Below are 21211 nucleotides of genomic sequence, written 5' to 3'. Positions count from 1 at the left end.
AGTCCTGCCTTCTGAAAATCACCGGTCCAGGTACCCCTGGGACCTTCTCCTCGAGAGCGTATGAAAGCCCAAATAATTACCGTCTAAACGTGCTGACTGACCCAGTTGTGAAACTGTCTAATCCACACTTCTGTAGGTGCCCTGAGAATTGGGACCCTATTAAATGTTTTTTTACTCACAGCTACAGAAAATCCCCTGCATCCCATTCAGCTGTGCCCTCAACACAGCGGGAAATCAACCTGATCTGTTACGATTTGTCTTCGGCAGACCCAGCTAGCCTCCTGTCCTCCACGCTGGTTTTCCTCTAGGCGCACAGAAACTGATGGCTTCATCAGTTGTTCTAACAGCTCATCAAAAAGGCCCCGGTCTGCCCTGTCCTCCCCATGTTCTCTTCAAAGTAGGTAATAGGCTTCCTTTTTGCTAGGCATCTGGGTCTTCAGCTTCTGCTGCTGGTCTGATGTGGGGTAATATCCCCTTACCCAGAGCATTGTATTTAACTGCTGAGAGTTGCAGGATTTCATGGAGGGGGCAGAGTGAACTTGTTTCAGGAGCTCTGCCAAAGGAGCAGGGCTGATGGGGAGCCTAGAGGTTTCCTCTATGGTTTCCAGACTCATCCTGGTCCCGTCATGTCTTCCTGAACAGGATCCCTTTGCGAACAATTCTTTCCAGCTTCTGCCTGGTTTTCTAATCCCTCTCTCTATCTGTGGGACTGCATTAAAGCAAATCCTTCTCGGTGGGGAATTACATGCAGGAGCCATTTTCCTTTTCAGCCTTCTTTTCATCTCTCTTTGCTCCCATTAAATGGGTGAGCAGAAACTTCCCCAACCTGTTCTCTTGGCTCCTTTATGCTTAGCAATCTTGTTCTCACCCCTTTGACGTGCTTTGCTAATGCACTGCTTCACTTCTCTGGCTCTGCCTCTGTGCTGCTCTTTCCTGTTAATCCCAAAGAAAAAAATCTCGCTTTCTTCTCCCATTCCCTTTTCAAAGAAGCTTTCAAAGGCCTGCAATACTGCAGCCACATTGTGGTGGAAGGTGATGTGCGGAGTGTTTTTATCAATTGGGCTTTCTGGCCCGTAGTGCTGCCTTTGAGAGGACCTAAAGGAAGGAAGTTAGGAAGTTTTCTAACACTTTTTTTTCAGTTTCTTTGAAACCCTGAGGATGTCATTTGAGGTCCACGCTGCTTTGATAGAATGAATGGTGTGGATGTGAAGGAATACGTGGAAAGAGATTCAGCATCTTTCCAAAACGCTCTGTCTGCAGTTAGGTTTCAGCGGAGTCTCAAAATAGTCTGATTAGGGATTGATTTCTGCAGGGGAAATTACACTAATTTGACTTTTAATTAGATATAGTAGTCAGCGTAAACCTCCTCCCATTGTACAAATCTCTTAAGAGCTGCTCGTTGATTGGAAACCGGTTTAATTGGTGGGGCTTGCTACAAAACAGGAGTATCTGTACAGTGTTACACCAGTCGAGCTATAATGACACAAAACTAGAACTGATTTATGTTTTACTCCCATAGTTAATGCCCCTGATTCATTCATCCTTTCCTTTGCTCCTTGTTCTCCAGGTGATGCATTTCGTGCATTTCCAACTTCTTTGAAGTCAATGGGATAAATGTGATCCAAGCTGCTAATGGGGAGAAAAGAAATTTAAAAGCTCTTCAGCGTGCTCTGTACAGAAGCAAGAGAGGACACGCTCTGCCTTTATTTCCTTGCAGGATAAATGTTAAACTCTGGGTTTGCTTTCTGAGGCTTGTACAAGCCTCTCTGAAGAGTTCTGGTAGCTTCCATGCTGGCAGCCGTGCCCGGGCTGCCTGCTGCACCAGGAGCTGGGAGGACTCCTGGGGTGTAGCCTCGCAAATAGAGCAGCTCAGCCAGACTGCAGGAAGTGTCTGAAGTTTCTCCTTCTACAGGCAGACACCTCCCCGTGTCACTGTCTGCTCTTCCCAAAAGAGAAATGAGCTCCAGCTCCCTGTGCTGAGGATAACTCAATTTAACTCTCATTTGAACTATTCTTACCTTTTGAGCTGGTCAGCTCAGAGCTGCTTGCTATCTTGGAGCAAAAAATAAAAAAATAAAAATGCTGGGCAGAGATGTACAGAAATGTCAGGGTCATCTCGTGTTGTTATGCCCACTCCTCTCCCAAACTTCTGTTCAAGCAGATTGAAGCCCACCTACACCGCTCTTGACCAAAGTTTGTGAGTAAGCTCCTCTTGAAACCTGGAGCTATCTTTAAGTGAAAACAGCTCCACACTGGCCCAAGCTAATCTGTTTCATTGCTTCCCGACCCGCAGGGTTAAAAGAATTTCCTCTTTTCCGGTGTATATCTTTTGTCTTAAATTAAGCTGAGCGTTTCTTGCCCCATCCCTGGGGAGTCAGAGAAATATTACTCACTGTTCTCTTCCTGACCTCATTTTACATACTGCCGAGTGTTTGCTGTATTCCCCCTAACCCTCCTCTTTGCAAATTAAACAATTTTAATTTCTTGTGCTCTGCCCCATAGCTGCAATTTCTGCTAAGCCTGTGCTCTCATCGTTTGTCACTCCAGCTTCCCTTTCTGGGCTTGCAGAGACTGCTGCCTTCTCCGTCTTAGAGACCAGTATGTGTATACGAATTGAGTGGGACCAGATCCTATGAGCAGGGCTCCCATTTCCTGGTGGGGAGACCACCCAGCGCAGACCTGTCTTCTGGAGACCTAGATCTTGAAGAAGCCATCTTTAAGTCCAGACCCCTTTGCTAGCTTGCTCACGTTGCTAGGGTCGGTGCAGTGGGTTTTATTGGGGTTCATTTCCCAACTTTCCCTTTTAATCTTCCATGTTTTGTTTCCCACTCTTTAACGCATTCAGCCTTTTGGGGAGCTTTCTGCCCTTCCCTCCAGGGCAGCAGGTGGGACCCTCAACAGCATAAACACTGCTAACTTCTTTTCCAGACCTCAGTGTTTGGATTCCTCATTCTACTTTTTAAAAGCACTGGGGTATGAATTAAATAAAAGCACAAAACACTAACCAGGTCATCAACAACCTTATTATCACAGGCTCTGGGTCTCTGGGAGCTGTAATCCCGTTGTTTGGATGAGCTTGTGTCAGTTTTGCTCCCCGTCACTGCTGCACAGGCGCTGCCACAGACGATGTTTGACTCTGTTTTCTCATTGCTGAGTGCAGCTGAGACTGAGCCCAGGCTGGGGCTGGCACGTTCGGCCAGCAAGTCTGCGGGCACGCAGCGGGAAGCGAAGCTGCTCTGCCACGGGTCTGCCCACCTCTTCCTCGCATGCTGTGTGGGTGACCACAAGTCAGACATCATTAAGGGATAAAGATGCTTCTTCAGCGACAGCCTGTGATCCAACATCGAGGGTAGGGCACGCAGCACAGAATACGGACAGCTGGCTCCAAACCCATGGTTTCCTGCCAGCTTGGGCTGTAATTTGTGTTTACAGCACAGTAGCGTGTCCTCTCTCCTTTCCTTGACTCGGTATCTTTGGCTCTATGGGTTCTGGAGCAGGACAGGCCATGGCACTGCAGCCATCCAGAAGAATGCTGGTTGGCGCTCACAGAAAATGCTCTTCCAGCTGCAGCCTGGAAGTGCTTGATTTCCCTGTACTTTGCCCACAAACAGGGAACGCATCAGGTCTTGCTAGCTCATGCATCCAAGCAGAGCATCCTCTCCCATCCCTTTCTTACTTTGAATTTTCTATCCTTCCTCGGATATCACTTTAAACACTCTTGTCATCCCAGAAAGCAGCTAATCTTCAGGGATATCTTGCCAAGGTGGAGTCTCAGTACAGAACTTCTCAGAGCTGTACCAGCATGCAGAACAGCTCATGCTGAGCGCAGAGGTCAGCAGTGTCAGCAGTGCTGTACCCACCGGGAGCCAAGACGAGTCCCTCAGCTAAACCATCTTGTTTTGTCTCTGTCAGGTGCGGTCCATCAGCATCAACGTGAGGAAGAACCTTGCTTTCAACACGCTGAGCCAGGAGCTCCTGCTGAAGGAATTCTCTACGATCTCCTGAAGCAGGGGAGCAGCAGCTGCGCAGGGCTGACCAGAGATGGGCCTGTCTCGCAGGGACACCGCGGATCCGCGGCTGATCGCCCCTCGCCTTTCACCTGCAGAACAGACTGCATTTCTTCCAGGGGAGAGCCTTGCTGCTGTGTGTTTGATCCCAAAGGCATGTGTTTCAACAGGACTGTGGCTGAGAAGAGGTGATCGGCATGTGGAGGAGGAGGAAGCAATTCTGTAAGGTGCCACGGGGGTGGGCAGCTGTTTCTGTCACGTAGCAATGGGAGATTCCCTCCGCAGCCTCAGGGAAGATGCACTGGAAACCTTCGTAGCAGAGGTGGGGAGAGCTCACAACCAAAGTAATAAAATGGGTCCAGCTGTGTGAGGCAGTTCAGGGTTGAGGTTGTCGTCTGTTCCACAGGAGAGCTCTGACCCCAGGCAAGGGCTGCTCTTTTTGAGCAGCCTGGATCAACCCTCCCTCCACCCTGTAGGTCAAATCCGTTGCCATCCCACTGGGAGTTTTGGGAGGATATAAACCAGATTCCCAAGAGAGCGTACCCTGATCGCTGCTGGTTTCAGATGTCAGAAAGTGTTGTTTGAACCAAGCCATCAAATTACTGAAGAAGGAGAAATTTCCAGCTTACCAGTCCAGCTTGTTGGTCTGGCCTGAGCCAGTGTGCAAGGGTATACGTCATCGAAGTGAGCCATCTGCAACAGACCACCTCTGGTTGGTGCACCCTTGCTCATCTCATCTCTGCTGTTTCTAAGGTTGAGGGAAACTTTTACATATTTCACTTCCATGGGGCAGAGGATAGGTTGGCTCCCACCCACACACGTTCCCCTTGTTGCCCATCAGAGACTGCATTGTGACAATCTTCCTCTTCCTCACAGGAATGTCTGCCTTGCAGGTTTGCAAGTGCCTGGTGATGTTCACGAGCTAAGAAGTCCCTAGCTTTTTCCCTCGTGTGTAGCTTGCTGGTACTGCATTTAAAAGAGGAGTAGTTACTTCACTTTCTAGCTTGTCCTTCTGTCTTCACTGCGCGACTCACCACAAACTTCCTAAGGAAGAGCTCCAGGATGATGCTCCGGGGTCACAGGGAGACGTTTCTGCTCAAGAGCCAGTGTTTCAGAGGTGCCTGTGTCAGATAGAGTCTGTTCTGGGTGCTGTGTCAGGCTGCCAACTCAGGAACATGCAGCACAAACACCTTCTCCCTGCTCATGCGTTTTCAGCTCCTGGCAGTGTATGGTAGGACGTGGCCTGACTTGGCGGGTTGAACTAGAGAAGTTATTTACATCCCAGATCCGCTTTTTTTCCTAGAAAACATGGGGGGAAAAAAAAAGTGCCTAGTCCTGCTCGTAGCCTCATAGGTCGGAGTAGTGTGAGTGGTGTCCTGCTCATTCTCTGCCAGTTTTAGGCAATGTTTGTTCATGCTAACATCTGCTAATCAGTTCGGTGTTTCATCTTTACCTGCCATGAGCATGGGAAACTGAAAGCTGTGTCCTTGGCTGCCCACTGGTCGCAGGACCTGATGCAGAGCGTGTGTGGAGTGCTGGCTTCTCCCAGCTGAGGACGTTTTGCCTCAGCACAGACTGTTTGGCTTTCATCAGCCAAGGCAGACACGTACGTGCTTTCCTGCCAGGTGAGTGCGTGTCAGAGGGATGGTGCCTGGGAGAAGCAGGCTCCGCGAAGTCGCTCAGCTCAAGAACAGGTCTGGGCACGTGGGAGGGGGCCGTTTCTCCAGTGACAAACAAGTAGAAATAGTTGCAGTACGTGGTTCTGTAGTGTGTTCGAGAAGCTCTTGCTTACACCATCTCCTCTCCAGGGGGTAAACTTCCTCCCCAAGGGGGCTCCAGTTCCTCCAGTACAGCCCCAGCATCGCCGCTGTTGGAGTATCGAGTTGACCAGCTCGAGGTAGGACTCGGAGTCCCGTGCCTCCTTTTCTCTGATCCTGTCTAGACCGAGACTAGACGGGCAGCTGAGAGCCGGGGATGAGCCTGGCTCTGCCTCCGCAGCCTTTGGGATTCTCAGCTTTTCACTCTGGGCTCAGCTGCCCAAGGACTCATCTCCCCACGGTGCTCCCTTGCCGGGATGAACTGGCGCACCCGGGCTGTGACCGGGAGCACCTCCTCGGGTCGGCCGAGCTGGGGCAGGCTGTCACGCACGTCCTCTTGTCACGCTGTCACCAAACCAAGCGCTGTAAATGGATGTACATACAGATCTAGAGCTCAATAAATAGCAGAGCCCTGCCTGTCCAGCGTGTGCAGCGTCTGTCCTTCACCGAGGGGAGAGTTGGGTAGTTACGGGGGGTGGCCCTGTCCCCGTGTGGTGGCATGGTGGCAACTTAAGGGGCTGCTTGTGGTGCCTCTCAGCAGCACCTCCTCCTTGTTCTGGGCTGCAGGTGTCTGGCAGCCAAAGCCAGCACTCATCAGCCTCCTCCAAGCCCCTGTTGCTGCCATTAAGGCAAACGTAAGGCTGAGAGCCTGTGGGTGTGAAGGAGGAACGCAGGGACCTACCTGAGCACAGTGTGACACTCTCTCTGCTGCCAGAGTCAGCAAACTCCTCACAGGTTTTGCAACAGATTTGCATGTTTTGGTAATCATCGTAATACTGCTTGTCTTTTGAGGCCAGCTTGAGCTGAGTAGAGAGCCATTTAACTCCAGCATTCAGCCTCAGGACATGGATCGTGACCCCAAACTTTCCTGTATCTGATCTGAGCAGTTTGAGTGTGTTTTATTATATCTAATTCATAACCCAGTCTATTATTGGAAGAGCTGTTTCTGAGGCTTGGGGAGTGTGGGGAGAAATCAGATTCCTGCCTTTAAATTAGGCAGCCGCTGCAGGGAGACAAATATTTTACAAAATAATGACCAAATTCTGGAGGAGAAAAATTGAGTTTGAGCTCAACTTTGGAGGGAGTTATTAAAAATTGATTTGCAAGTGCCACTGTGATTTTTGGGATCAACTCCTCTTTCCTAGCTCTTTAAAAGCCCCGTTTTTCACCCAAAGTGAGAGAGAGGCAGCTCTTCAGGATGCCAGGTGTCCCAGCCTGCTTGGTGGGTTGCTGGAGGAGGCACTTTGGGCGCAGGGTGCCAAATGGGAGGCTGCTGGGGGCGTCAGCTCCTTGGCTGTGGTCTGCAGGTAAGGTTTCCAGCTGGCTCTTGGCACTTGCAAGCAGCTCTCCGTCTAGGTGTCCGCACCGATACCTCGTGGGCATTTATCCTCATCTCCTACCCTCTGGGCTCCGTTTTCTGCTTTGGTGCTTGTTGGGATGAGCAAGTGCCCGCAGCCTGGCCGTGCTGGGTGGGGTTGTACTGGGCGGAGGTTTTGTGCTGGGGGAGGTGGTGGGGTTTGGGCAGATGGGCCCCTGCGGTAACCTGGAAGGAAAGTGGAAATGCTCGGCGTTGGGAGCTGCAGGCATCCAAGCAGGCAGGGTAAGCTGGCCTCTTCCCCCAGAACTTGCACTGGGAGCTAATTAATGCCTTTGCTGACATTTTCAGGGGGTGAGCAGCCGCCAAAGTAAATCATGAATGGAAACCTGGGCCAGGAGGCTGGAGCAGGGCTGTTACGAAGCCTGTGGGACCTGCCCTTCGTGCTGGTCAGAGCTTGCTGTAGGGGAGCTCACGAGGACACATGTGGATGACCCCAAGTAATTAGGATGGGGAATATCACTGCATACTTGCTTCACTTCTCTTGTTAAAGGATCTTTAGGCTACCTTTGGCAGGTGCTCGGGGCTGTGGACTTGGATGCACCACTCGTGATGCAGGACCTGCAGCTCCTGTCCAGGCGACCTCCTGCCTCCTCTCACCAGAACGGGGCCCTCCGCAGGCCCCGCACCGCAGTGTGACCCCGAGGGACAGGCATCAGGCCCTGGCCCTGCGGGAGCAGCCCCCGCGGCTCCTCGCCACGCTCCTCTCACCCAACTTGGCTGCTGGAGCCCGGGCTGGGCGCTGCTCTGCGGCCTCTGCTCTGCCGTGCCGTCCCTCCAGGGCTAATTGAATCATGTGGCTGGAAATTGAATTCAATTGAAAAGATTAAACGAGCCAGGCTTGCCGCTCGCTGCAGCGCAGCTCCCAGCCTTGCCAGCCTGCTGCCAGAGGCTGGGAGCTCCCGGGAGTCCCGCGGGGGCACGGAGGGGATGGGGAGGCTGCGGGGTGCTGGACACCCCCGGGGCTGTGCTCTCCTCCAGCTCTGCTCTGACAGATGAGCTCTCACCCCTTCCCCTGCCACCTGCAGCCTGGCCGAGTGCCAGGACCCACGGGTCACCGTGCTCCAGCCACGCACAGGTTGGGTTTTTGCTCCTTTCCTCTCTGAAGCAATTAGTGACTAATTAACCAGAGCCCCCCCCCGGCTCCGGGGTTCAGCTAGGGCCCTCGTGGCGGTGTGTGGGGGCAAGGGCGCTCCGGTGACCGGTGGCTGTGCCCTGCTCAGCGGTGACGCTGCCTTCTGACGTGCTCTGTGGTGCTGGGAGGGCTCCTACACCTCAGGGCCTCTCTGAGTCGGGGGATGCTCCTCTCCAAACCCTGCTCTCTAAAACAGCCTGCGCTCAGATTGTGCATCCGCCGTGCAGAAGTGGCAGGGAAACACACTCAGGGTGGGCGCGGAGCCCCCGCAGCCCACCCAGCAGCGGGGCCAGACCCTTGCTGGGGCCTCCCTCCTTGCTGGCAGCCTGAGCAGGGCAGCCGAGGGGCTGGCGAGGGTGCAGAGCGTGCGTAACCCTCTCTCCCTCCCCCATGCCCAGATCTCTCACACCTGCTGGTTTGCGTGTTACAGATGAGGCTCCCTTTCTCCTGCGGTGTTCCTGCCTGCGAGGCTCCCCCAGCAGCTTGCAGGCGTCTGTTTATCCTCAAGATCCGCAGCTGAAATTCCCCCTGGATCCGAGTCTCGCAGCAGCACGAGGTGCTCCCCCCTTGGAGCCAGGCAGCTTCGCAGGGCTGCAAGCTTCCTCTGCTCAAGCTGTGTCCTCGGTAACGCCCTGGGGGGCACCAGGTACTTGTGCAGGAGGCAAAGCTGGCTGAAGGAGCTCCTGTTTCTGCCCTTCGCTCCTGGAGCTTCTGGCAGGGGAGCAGAGCTGCCCCTCGCTGCTGAGCATAAGCCGCAGCCCAGAGGCGACCGCAGCCAAAATAAGATTGATGGCACGTGCTGGGAGCACGGCCCGAGGACGGCTATCGGTGGCCATGGCTTTAAAATACTGTTAACAGGGGATAAGTCCCCATGATTTAGAGCACTCAGCAATTACATCTCTGTTTGAAATTTCCTAACGATAGGATCAGACTCCGAGTCCTGCTTGCTTTTCCAGTAGAATTAATAGGACTGGAGATACGCAATTAGGCGATGCCAAGGCTGGGAGGGCGGATCGATGCCTTGTGGTTACCTAATGAAGTGTTAAATTACGTCTTTCCCTGGCCCCCTGCACCGGCCTGGGCTGCGAGGGGATGGGTGCTGCCAACTTCTGCCGTACACGTGCTCATCCTTTAAATCCCCTACACCCCCTGCCCTTTGTGCCGCACGGGCAGCTCCTGCAGGATCCCTGGATCCGGCCACCACCCCGGTGCTGACAGAAAGCCACCCGTCCTCCTTGTTCGCCAGCCCTGGAGGTCGCAGGATGGCTCCTGCCCGCCCGGAGCTGCTGGGTGCTGCGGTGGTGGACGGAGCCAGCAGTGCTGCGTCGGGCACGCGAGCGTCGGTGGGAGCCTCGGACGCTGCCCTGGTGATCTTCCTGATTTTCTGCATCTGCGAGGTGTCCACAAAGGATGCTCTCTGCCTGACTTTGCCGCCGTGTCCATCCCCGGCCAGATGCGTTTGCTGAGGTATCTGCGCCCAGCACAGCCGCAGCGGGGCCGCTGCCTGCACCCGCTGGGGACAGACTCGCTCCTGCAGCGGTTTGGGGGCTGCTCCCTGCCCGGATCCACAGATCCCCATCCCGCTCCCCATCCCCACGCCATGGTACCCGCCGAACCGCCCGCCTTTCCCCCCTCTCCCCAGCCTGGCAAAGCATCTCACGCTCGCCTGCAGGAGCACTTAGCTGGGATAAAAATAGCCGCGTTTGCCTCCCGACGGACCGGGGATGGCAGAAGGTGAAAACTTCCCCGTGCAGCTCCGCCAGGCCTGGCACGGCCGCAGCGGGACGGGCCCGAGGGTGCTGGAGGCGAGGTGGGTGAGCCCTGGTGAGCCCCCGCAGCCCCCCCTGCCCCAGCACCTCCCCAGGACACAGCCAGTCCCCGGGGGCTGCTGGCGGATGTAGCTGGGGATGCGATGGAGCAGGGAGCAGCGGGCAAGGATGGATGAGCCCAGCGGTGTGGGGGTCCCCAGGGGGTCCCTGGGGTGGCCGGGGTCCTGCTCCGCCTGGGCTCAGCAGAGGGGCATTGGCAGGGCTGTCCCAGGAGCTTCTTTCTCTCCAGCCAGGCTGGTGCACGCCGGCTCCGTGGCTGGGCCGTGGGGAGGGAACGTGTTTCCCCAGCCCTTCTCCGAGCATTTCTCCGCTGCGTTTTCTTCGCTAAATGGCTCTTATTTTTAGATCCAGGCAGTTGCTAAGCATCGCTGCCTCGCTAAGGCGGCTTCTTTCATGGCTTGACACCAAAGCACGCTGACAACACGCCGCCGCGTGAGCGCCGGCCCTCCCTCCTCGCTGCTCTGGATTCCCTTTCTGTCCTGCGGCTCCCGTGGGCCAGCAGGGCTGGCACGGGTGCAGGGAGTGGGATGGGACGGGACGGGACGGGGTGCCCTGCCTGCCCCCAGCCCCTGCTCCCCTCCATCTCCCTGTGCTTCCTCCCCGGGATGAAGGATGCCAAACGCCGGCAGCCCCCAAAACGCACCCAGGCCCTGTGGCACGGTGCGAGCACGGGCAGCGCGGTGCCGTGGGGACTTGCAGCAGTCTGTGTCCCCCCGGCCCCCGTCGTGCGCAGATGGCAGCAGATCAGCAGGGGCAGCAGCGGCACCGCCGGCACCCAGCACCAGATGTGGCCGTGGGGCTGCGAGCCCTGCTCCTGGCAGCACCCAGCCCCTGGGAGGCACCTGCCCCCCGTGTGCTGCTCCTGCACCCCCTTCCGTGGGGCTGAGAGGGGGAACCCTGCCGTGACTGTGCGTGGGAAACTCGTGCTGGGGGTGGGGGTGGCATGGGGGGCTGCTCCCGCCTTTGGGTGCAAACAGAAGGACTTGGGGCGCCCTCGTTGTGCCTTTGCTGCAATTTGGCTGCCGCACGGCCCCTCTGCCTCTAACCAGTTCCCAGCCCACTTTCTCCCCCAGACAGCAGCCTCCCCAGCCTGGGCTTCACCTTCCTGGGGAGGGGGGTGAAGACCCCCATGGGGGGTCCCAAGAAGCAGGGTTTGGGGTGCCCTCACCTCCCTGCAGCGGGGGCCTGCGTTCCTCCTGCTGCCCTGTGCCTTCTCCATCCTGGTCCCCTTCTCCATCCCTATCCCCATCCCTTTTTCCATCCCCATCCCTCCTGGTCCCCTTCCCCATCTCCTGTCCCCTTCCCCTTCCCCAACCCCGTCCCCGACCCCCAGACCATCCCCAGAGCCCCCCAGACAGCCAGGTTTATCCCTCCGCGGGTCTCCCCTTCCCTCTTCGACCCCCCCAGGGCACAGCTCACCGGCCGAGACGCGACCCCCCCTCACCCCCTACACACCCCCCCCCACCTCCCCGGGCCGTGCCTCAGTTTCCCCGCGGCGGCGGCGGCGGGGCCGGGCCGGCGGCTCCCGGGAGGAGGCGGGGAAGGACGGGAGGGAGGGGGCGGCCGTGCCCAGCCCCGGCGGCGGCGGCGGCGCGCTCCTGCGAGCCGTGCCGAGCCGTGCCGAGCCGTGCCCAGCTCCCGGCTCCGCTGGCCCCTTCCCGCAGCCGCCGGGAGCGGCGGGGCGGGGGGAGGCGGCGGCGGCGGCGGCGGCCCCCGGGGGGTCCCCCCCCTCCCCCTGCCCGGCGGCGGAGCCCGTGCGCCCCGTCGCGGATCCCCCCCCCCCCCCCCACGACCCCGGCCAAGAAGATGCGGAGCAAAGGCAGGAAGGAGAGCCTGTCCGACTCCCGAGACCTGGACGGCTCCTACGACCAGCTGACGGGTGAGTGCAGCCCCCGGGGAAGGTGCAGCAGCCGCTCGGGGACCGCAACCCCCCCCCCGGGTCCCCCCCCCCGGCCCCCGTTCCCAGCCCGCTTCCAGCCCCGGCTGAGCCCCGGCCCCCCCCCGCCCCGCTTCGCCGCACAGCCTCGCCCCGGGGGGTGGAGGGTGGCGGCGACCCCCGTGCTGGAGCAGGGTGACGGCCCCCGTCCTGGGTGCCCCAGGGGAGGGTCTCGGCCCCTCGGAGGGAAAGCGTTTGTCCCCGCGGCGTGCTGGGCTGCTTGGAGCCCTTTTGGCTGCCCCCGAGCCCACGTCGCCGCCCGGGACAGCAGGGTTTGGTGCCGGGCCCTCTCCAAAATGCCCCGGCCCCCCTGGGGTGGCACAGCAGCACCCCAGCAGCAGGGTCCCCCCAGGGACAGAGGTGTCCCCCACCCAGCAAAGCCCCCGGCAGCTCCGCAGCCCGCTCTCTCCTCCACCAGGCACCCAGCGCTCCCCGGGGAGGAGCGCAGCCTCCCGCTGGGGCAGAGCACCTCTGCCCCTGAGCTGGGGCGGCTGTGGGGCAGGGAGAGGCTGAACATGACCCATCCACAACCCTACAGCGTCCCCCCCTCACCCTCTGCCCCCAGCAGGGAATTGCCCGGCTTCCCACGCAGCGGCCCCGCAACATCCCTGCCTCGCACCTTGTGCCCTGCTGTCCGGTAGCCGGGCTGGAGCTGTGGCTCCCCTCCTTCCCCACGTGCTCTCCACGGATCCGGCCGAGCCCCATCCCCTCGTAGGGTGCCAGCAGCTGGGAAATGGGGCAGCAGTTTTCCCCCCTTGCTTTCGGGGCCCACGGCGGAGCCCAGCCTCTCCGTGGCCGGTGCAGTCGGGTGCCCTCGTGCCGCAGGCAGCGGGTGTGCGCACAGGCAGGTCCCCGTCCCCGTCCCCGTGGTGCTTTTCTGGCCGTGCTCTGCTGCGGGTTTCAGGCTTTGCTTTGGGGTGGCAAGGAGGCAGTGGCAGCAGGGCAGGACCCCCGCTCCGCTTTTCCGAGCAGCTCCGCGCATGGGAGATGCCGCTCGCTGCCTGCACGAACGTGCTGCAGGGAAGATATTTTTGAGCTGTGTAGGAACTTGGAACCCACACACAACTTTCGGTTTCTCCGGTAACTTTAAAATGCCCATATGGGTTTAAATCAAACCGAGGTTAAAAATAAATTCCCGTCTCTCCGAGACCTTTTTACGCCTGGGTTTGCCTCCCGAGCAAGGCGTGCAGCAGAGACCTGGGCAGGGGAGAGCCGTGCCCGCTGCAACGGGGCTGCTGGGGAGCAGGGCTGGAAGCATCTGTCCCATTTCACAGTGTGGGAAGCTGAGGCATGGGGAAGGCACACGCCACCCACGTGCCATCGCTGTCCGGTCCCCCTGTGGTGGCTTTTTGGTGCTGGCTGAACGCTTCGAGGCTGTCCCTGCCTGTAGAGAAAAGTTGTTTTTCTCCCAGAAAGAGCGTAGAAGTGATGCAGGCAGGAGAGGGGACGCAGCCTGAGCTTTGGGCAGGGTTTGATAGCTCAAGCCCCTGCCTGCTACCGTGGCCTGGGCTCTCCTGGTTCCCCCCAGGAATGCAGGGAGGATTCCCTGGGGCTGTAGCAAAGCCCCAGGGCGGAGGTGGCAGCCCCAGCGTGGGCTTAGTGTCCCCCTGGTGTTTGGTGTCTCAGCCCTGTTCGGGGACCAGAATGAGCACTCTGGGGTTTTCCTGCAGCCCCCTGCTCCGGCAGGGTCCGGGGACATCTGCAATGCGAGCCGTGAACCGAGATGATTTGATGTCAGACCTGACACGAGATGTCCCCACGGCAGCTCCAGCGGCTGCTGCTGCCGCAGACAGGGCCAGCAGCTGGTCTCCAGCGCTCCCCAAAACAGGGGCGAGGGGGACAAGGCCCCCATTTATGCACGAATGCAGAAGGGCTAGAAATACAAGCAGGAGAGGAGCTAAGGGCAAGAAGGGCCCCCAGCTGCAGAAACCCCCAGCGGCTCACGGGGATTTTTATTTTAGATCTCAAGAGCTGCTGGAAACCCGGCTGCACCGACAGCTCTCCCCTGCCATGAACCAGCAGCATCTCGGTGCCCCGGTGCCGGTCGGAGCGGCGGTGGCAGCGCGGGAGCTGCACGTGGCCGTGTGTGTGAGAGGCCAGGGCGGGCGGGCAGGCGGTGGGGAGAGGGGGCTCGGCGGGGGCCGTGCGCCCGCCGGGGCGTTAAGGAGAGAAACGCTTAAGGCTCCGCCGGTAGGAAATTAAAACGGTCCATTTCGGGGATAGTTAGATGACGCCAGCGAGAAATAAAAGCCATCCATAAATTACATTATTCCTCCGGCCCTCTAATGACAGGAGCGATTAGCGCGCGAGCAGAGCCCCGAGCCCGTGTCTTGGGACTGCTCCGGCCGTGGCTCTCGGTGCAGGAGAGATGGGACCCGAGTGCCGCCCTGCCCTGAGGACCGGAGGTAAATTCCCCGAGGAATAGGGGGGTCCCGGAGGGGGCTCTTCCTCCTGGCTGCCCCTCCGGGGGCAGCAGGGACGGGCGGCCCTGGGTTCCACGTCACCCCGTGGGGCGAGCCTTTCCCTGCTGTGTCCTGCGAGCGGGACAGCAGGCACCAGCGTGGGGTCCACACTGGGCACCCTGCAGCGGGTCAGACCCCTCAGCTGCTTGGTGGAAGGGCGAGGGATTCACCTCCAGGGCGGCTGGACCCACAGGGGCGGGCAGGAGGTTTGGTTTTCCTCCCTGCTTTTTTCCCTCCCGTAGCGTTTCGGGGCCCCGAGCAACAGCTTTGCTCCACCCCGAAGGCAGCCGCAGCGCTAGCAGTGGGTGAGCAATTGCTATAGAGACCATCCGCAGGGCTTTGGGATCCTGCTGCCTCCCGGGGCGCCGCGGGTAGGTGGGCACTCCAGAACTCCCGCTCTTCTCCCAGCCCCTGCGAGATGAGAAGTGCACGTCCCGGCACAGCAGCCGGGCGGTGAATGACCGAGGGTCTTTTAAGGCATCTCCCCGGTGCTTGTAGGCGAGGGGAGATGGGGCTGAGCTGCAAAAGCCGCTGGTGGTGCCCCTGCTGCAGGGGGGCTCCCGCTGACGGGCAGATGTAGGGCTGCTCCTGCAGCTGGTGGCCCCGTTCTGGCATCTTGCAGCCCATGCTTGTCCAGACGGGAGGGAAATCTCTGCAAGCTTTCCACAGCCTAAGACTCACACCTGCAAGGGGGATAGCGTCAGCTCTGGTGTCCCGCTTAGTGTTGTGTAGGGGGTGCTGGGACAGCCGGGCTGGGAGCGAGGGCAGGATGCGAGCGTGCGTGGCAGGTCGTGTGCCGTGCCTGTGTGCGTGCTGGGGTCCCGGGATGGGGACGGGATAGGGAGAGCATCTGAGAGCACCTCAAAGCTCCTTTTCTTGCCCGTTTGCCAGCACACGAGCACCCTGGGTGCGCAGCCGCCCCGCTCTGCCCTGCCCACACGTGCCGGCTGCCTGCAGCCCCCTGGCCAGCAGCAGCACACGAGGGTCGTGCCCTGCTCCTTGCACAAGCACCGATGTCCTTCCCCGTGGGATCCGAGCCTGCTGCCCGTCCCCTGCTGCCCCCCAGCCCACCTCCTCCCCCTGCTGCTGCCGCCCCCCGTGCCCACCCCTCCGCTTGCCGCTGCTGCTCCGCTGCCCGGCGGTGAGGCTGGGCTGGAAGCCGGGCTGTCCCCAGAGCCAGGTGCCTGATGTCCCCGGGAAATCCTTGGTTGGGGTGGGGAACGGCGAGAAATGGGCTCCCAGTGGGGTGGGGGCTCCCGTGGGGTCCCCTTGTGCCCAACATCCCTGCAGATGCTGCACCTTCCCAGGGCGACGGGAGCGTTGCCTGACTGCCTCGTCTGTCTGCTGCCTCCCTCCCTCCGGCGTCTGTCCTCCCATGCCTTGGCCCTCTTTGCTGTCCTGGCTTGTTCGCAGCTCCTCCACGCCGAGGGATTGCCTCTCACGGGGCTCGGTGGCCTTTCCTAAAGGGAGGCCGAGCTCCTGGGGGGCTCTGCCGGCGGGGAGGTGGGATGGTGACCCCCAGCAGCCGGGGCAGAGGCGGGCACCGGGGGCGATGCTGGATTTTGCTGGTGGAGGGTCCAGGACCGAGGCTTCGGCAGCTGCCGCTGAATCCCCGCAGCCAGAGGCAGGTCGGGGGCCGTGGGGAATTCGTGGCCCAGGATTAATTGGCAGGAAGTTCGTCGCCTTGGTCGGCAGCTGATTGCCGCAGATGCCGCTGCACAATTCATGGGCGGTCGCGACTTCGGCCAAGGTGTGCGGGTCCTGCCCCACGTGGCCGGAGACGCCGTGCGGGGGGATTTGCTCATGCCTCGTGGTGCGGGACGCGATGAGGGTCCACCACGGGCTGTGCCAGGTCCACATGGAGCAGAGCCTCCTGCCTTTGCCTCGTGATTCGGGCACCAGGCAGTGGCACCAGCCCGCAGGACGGCAGAGACCCCGTTAGCGGAGCCGCCCCCCCCTCCCTCCCTCGCTGGCTCTGCTCATTAGCGGTGTTTTCATTAGGAGAAGTGGTTTGGTTTCGTTTAAGCCAAATTGCTGTGCTTGGGAGATGATAAATCCATCTGCTGGCAAATCGCTCTCCCGCCGCCGGCACGGATCCCGGCCCCGGGCTTTAATCGTGCCGCAGATGAATGAGCCTCCAGCGAAATGAATCTCCCTGCCCTGCTGGGGGGGGGGCTGAGCGGGCAGCCCCGACGCCACGGTGAGGGGCTCCAGCTTGGGCCGGGGGGATCAAAATCCTCTGCTAAGGGGTTGCTGAGCCCCCAGGGTGGGTTTTGCTTGCAATCAGCTCGTTTGGAGACAGCCCAGCAGGATGGGAGACGGGTGCAGGGGGACTGCCTTGTTCACCGTAAGCTGCTGGGGGACAGGGGGTCAGCACCTTCAGTGTCTCTGAATTTTGGTCTCTCCAAGTGTTTCCCCTCTGGTGTGGGCAGGGTGAGCCGCCTGGGGACGCTCACGGTGCCGTAGGTGTGCGGGGCTGTGCGTGCACCTCCCGGGCTCAGCTCTGTCTGCCCCTCGATCCAACCCCAGCCCCATTTTGGCAGGAGCTGCCCAGTTCCTGGACCTGCCGGGTCAGGAATCGCTAGGTCAGCCAGCCAGCGCTGGCACCGCTGCTGCAGCTCGGTGTCCTGTCCGTGCTGCTCCTGCTCCCCCATTTGGGGACATCGGGGCTGGGCTGGATGTGGCGGTGTGGCCGCCTGCAGGCAGAGGGTGCTCGGGGGAGCAGAGGAGAGAGGGCAGGGTGGTTTTGGCCGGGATACCCCATGCCATGTCCCCTTGGCCCCATTGCAAGATAGCAAGATGATGAGAGACTGGCAGGACCCCTCCCTGATCCTCCCTGGGGCAGAATGAGGCATCCTGCTCCTGTCTCCCTTACCTGCCCCATCCCATCCCCAAACCAAGCACCCGTGGGTGCTCCCCAGACCCCGCAGGAGCCGGGGAGACCCTCACCTGCTCTCGCCCGGTCGCTGCAGACATCCAAACGGCAGCAGGGTGAGACGAGAGGCGGCCCGCTCCCTAATGAGATGAGGCGGATGAGCCGCTGCTCCTGGCCCCTTTGGATAATTGCTTCTTCCTAGATTGCGTTTTGAAAAATCGCGTCTCTTACAGAAAGCCCCCGGAGCAATAATCCACCCAGCCCTCCGTCACCACAGGATTCCCCCTGGGGCCCTTGGTGGCGGTTTGCTGACCCCCTCTGCGTGTCCCCTGCTTGTCCCCTGGTGTCCCCACGAGGTGTGTGGCCGGGCTGGCCGATCCTTGATGGCTCTCGAGTCGCTCCAGGAGGAAATCCTGATGGGTTTTTAATGGCGTGATTTAGCAAAGGCTGGACGGGTCTTCCCAGAGGGGAGGGAGCAAGGAGAGGGCCAGGCTGGGCTGGACTCCCCGTGCCAGTTGTGCTCGGCTGTCCCTTCGTCCCCACGCTCCTGCCCTACAGACCGTGGTGAGCAGCTGCCCGTCCTGGTGTGCTCGGGGGGCACGCAGGTGGGCACAGCACCCCCAGCTCTGCGCACACCTGCGGGGACCTCAGAGGGACAGACGCTGGTACTGGGTTTTGGGGTCACACACGGGGCTCACGCAGCACGGCGAGGGGTGCCGTGGCACGCTGTGGCTGACCCCGGTGTCCCTCGGGGACACCCCATCCCTCTGCCGGGCGCTGACACCAGCCCTCGGGCACCTCCTTGTCCCCCTGGAGACGCCGCCGCAGCGGCAGAGCCCAGCCCTGCACCACCAGTGCTGACCTGAGCACATTTCCCCGGCGCGTCTCCCCTCGGCGGTGCGAAGTGAGTCACTGCCGGGCTCCAGGAATCACTCATGTCATTTCCCCCTCTGCCGCAAAGTCATTAATGCGAGCGGAATAATTCGTTGCGTAACTCGGAGGCTGGGCGCGAGCGCTGCTCTGGGGGTGACGCCTGCCCCCCGGGGTCAGGATGGGAGCAGACAGCGAGGTGCCACCGTCCCCTGGGACCGTCCCGGCCCCGCTGGGGTCACGGTGCCACTGGCGCACGGTGCCGGCAGCGATGCCGGCAGCTCCCTGGGAGGTTTTCCCAAAAGGGCCGAGTCCTGCCCGGAGCTCGGCGGGGTGAGATGTTTGGCATTGCCTCGGCGCCTGCTCTTCCTCGTGTGGCTCCTGCAAGGGGCTCCGTGGGGACAAGGAGTGTCCCCCCCCGTGGTTTTGGATTGCATGCTGCTGCCCTCGGGGAGCCCTTGCTGGCGATGCTCTCCCTGGTAGGATCAGGTCCCCCCCCTGCACAGGGAGCAGGGAAAAGGGCAGGGAAACTCTTCGGTCCCTAAAATGCCTCATAGAGGGTGCCCCCCTGCCCCTCCCAGGGTGAATTTCCTTCTACCCCACGCTCAGCCAGGCATTAATCTGAGGATGCTGGGATGGGAGATGGGGACCCTGAGCGGGCTGGGCTGAGAGCGGGAGGACTGAGCGCCGGGAAGGGACGTGGCTGGGGGCTGCGCGGGGGCCAGCGGTGTGGGACAGGCAGGAGGGAGGTGGCCGTGTCCCAGCAGTCTCCCGGGAGGGATCGGGGCAGGGAGGGAGGTGGTGACGTCCAGTATTTAAAAGCGACCCGTTGGAAACCCCACATCTCACTGGGGTCGGGATGCCCAAGGGGCACGGGGAGCCCCCAGCCCCGAGACACCGCGCGTCTCCCTCCCCGCTGTTTGTTTCCTCAGCCCGCCCTGCTGTAATTACAGCCCGCTGTCACTCTCCCGTAATACGTCTTCGCTTTTATCACTGCTTAATTAAATAACCGTGGGGAGGCGAGGGGCCGTTAACCCCTCATTTGCCGGCACGGACAACCCCGTAGCGCTGGGGAGGTGGCTCGGGGCTGGCAGAGGGGGATGGGGAGGGCTGCTGGGGGGGCGCAGCTGAATGAGGGTACCCCAGTGTCTGTGCTAGTGAAGAAGTGTTGGTATTTGTTGTTCAGGTCAGAGGGGGTGTTTCAGCGGGGCAGCTGATCACAGTCGTTGGTGGGACGCTGGAGAACTCACGGGGTGAAAAAGGTGCAGGTGGGCACGTGCTGTGGGGTGGGAAGGGTCCACGGGCTGGGGAGCTGGCAGACTTCTCCGAAATCCTGGGAGCCACCTCTGGCCACAATTAGCTGCTCCTAACGAGACACTGGGCTTGGAAATGCTAAATCTGGGGATGGCGAGATTTTGGGGATGCCTTGTGGCAGGGTGCTGTGGGGCGGAGGGGTTCGCAGCTGAGCGGGGAGAGGAGAGCAGGGGGCGACCTGCAGTTTTGGGGTGCCGATGCCTCTCCTCCTCCCAGCGCAGGAGCTGAGCGCTGCCAAGCCCTCATCCCGGATTTGCAGCCCCGACTTCGCGGCTTTGCACAGATCAAAGCCTGGGGGGCATCTCTCATCTCGGCTTACCTGGGCCCTGCCTGCCCCCCAGCCCGGAGCGCGGGGGGATTTGGAGGCAGCGCTGGCAGCCGGAGGCTGCTGGCTAATTATAGCAGAGCCTCTCGCTCCGTGGGAACCACGGCAAATCGTCCCTCGAGCCCAGGCAGCGACGGTACAAATCTGCTGCTAATTAGACTTGAAAGTCCTCCCGTGAGCTCAGGCGCGGGATGGATATTTGATTATTAACATATTTATTTCGTAGCCTCTCGGCAGGTCTGGCACCGGGAGGCTGCGCTCTCCCCGGGCACGCTCGTTCCTATCAGGGGCGTTTGGGGGCTCCTGGGGACGGGGTGGCTGCTCGGCCCTGTCTGCTTCTTTTTGGGGTGTCCCAGCAAGGTGCGTGCTGTGGGGACGGGGACGGTGCTGGAGCAGAGGGGTTTGCTCTGTCATTGCGGATCTGCTGTCTGGGGGGCCCAAGGGGAGCCCCCATTTATTTTAGGGGCTGTCTGGCTGTGCCTCTGCTCCCTCCTGGTGCTGATCCATCGCTCACCTGGCCGTGGGGCTGGGAGCTCCTGACCCTCATGATGAGGTTGGACACCAGGAACGTGTTTTTCTCACTGGGGCTGGAGGGAGCTGAGCACCGCGGCCCAACACCGTTCTGCCTGCCACGGCCCCCCCCGGGAGAGCATCCCTCCCCCCGGCGGAGGCAGGCAAACAGAGACCGTAGCACCGCTTCTGAAACAACCCAAAATAGCTTTCCTGTCCCCAAAACGTCAGTTTAACACGGCATACGGTGGGGGCCCCCCCCGGGGCTTGCAGCAGGCTGAGCGCGTGCCCTGGAGGTGCCCTGTGGCTGGGGGGCCGAGCCTGCCCTTGGGGCAGGAGCGGGCAGGGGGCGAGGGTCGGCGTGGGGGGCGTCAACCACAAGTGTTTGGGGTTGGGGCTGGAGAAAGCCACCCCTGGATCCCCCCCCAGGCGGGTTGTCACCCATCGGGGGTGTCAGGCCAGCGGGGGGGCTGCTGCTGTGGGGACATCAAGGGGGAAAAGCCATCTCCAGCGTCCCTCCCTGCTGCATCTCCCCCGCGGGCAGGGACAGCGATGGGGACGGGGAGCAGGCCCCTTGTTGCAGCACCGGCGTTATTCATAGCAGCAAACACTCCCCGTGCCTTCAAGCCGAGTCCGTTTGGGGGAGATCCCTGCTTTTTGAAGGACGTTTCCCCTCCCTGAGATCCCTGGGGCACCTTATCTTGCTCTCCCAGCTGTGCAGCCGCTGCGTGCTGGAGCTCCCGGTGCTCGCAGCCT

General features: G+C 60.4%; 2 protein-coding genes across 5 annotated transcripts in view; both read left to right on the top strand.

The window, feature by feature from the left end:
* Positions 1-6245, top strand: part of ARMH3 (armadillo like helical domain containing 3) — a 120866-nt gene extending 114621 nt beyond the window's left edge. For all 3 annotated transcript variants that reach the window (XR_010832698.1, XM_067000268.1, XM_048060432.2), the window contains one exon: positions 3913-6245. Coding sequence is in view for 2 of the 3 variants with exons in the window: in XM_067000268.1 (XP_066856369.1) it covers positions 3913-4005 (93 nt within the window). In the remaining variant the exon portion in view is untranslated. The remainder of the gene's footprint in view (positions 1-3912) is intronic.
* A 5675-nt stretch (positions 6246-11920) lies between these two features.
* The window catches only part of KCNIP2 (potassium voltage-gated channel interacting protein 2), a 32252-nt gene continuing 22961 nt past the window's right edge, over positions 11921-21211 (top strand). Inside the window, exon 1 of one of the 2 annotated variants that reach the window (XM_067000286.1) lies at positions 11921-12042. In XM_067000286.1, the coding sequence (XP_066856387.1) occupies positions 11970-12042 (73 nt within the window). In that variant the 5' untranslated portion in view covers positions 11921-11969. The remainder of the gene's footprint in view (positions 12043-21211) is intronic. The other variant, XM_067000287.1, reaches the window with a different exon arrangement.

The sequence above is a fragment of the Anser cygnoides genome, chromosome 7, assembly GCF_040182565.1.
Source record: "Anser cygnoides isolate HZ-2024a breed goose chromosome 7, Taihu_goose_T2T_genome, whole genome shotgun sequence".
NCBI lineage: Eukaryota > Metazoa > Chordata > Aves > Anseriformes > Anatidae > Anser > Anser cygnoides.
Note: the sequence above shows the minus strand (reverse complement) of the source record. Positions and strands in the feature narration are given on the sequence as shown.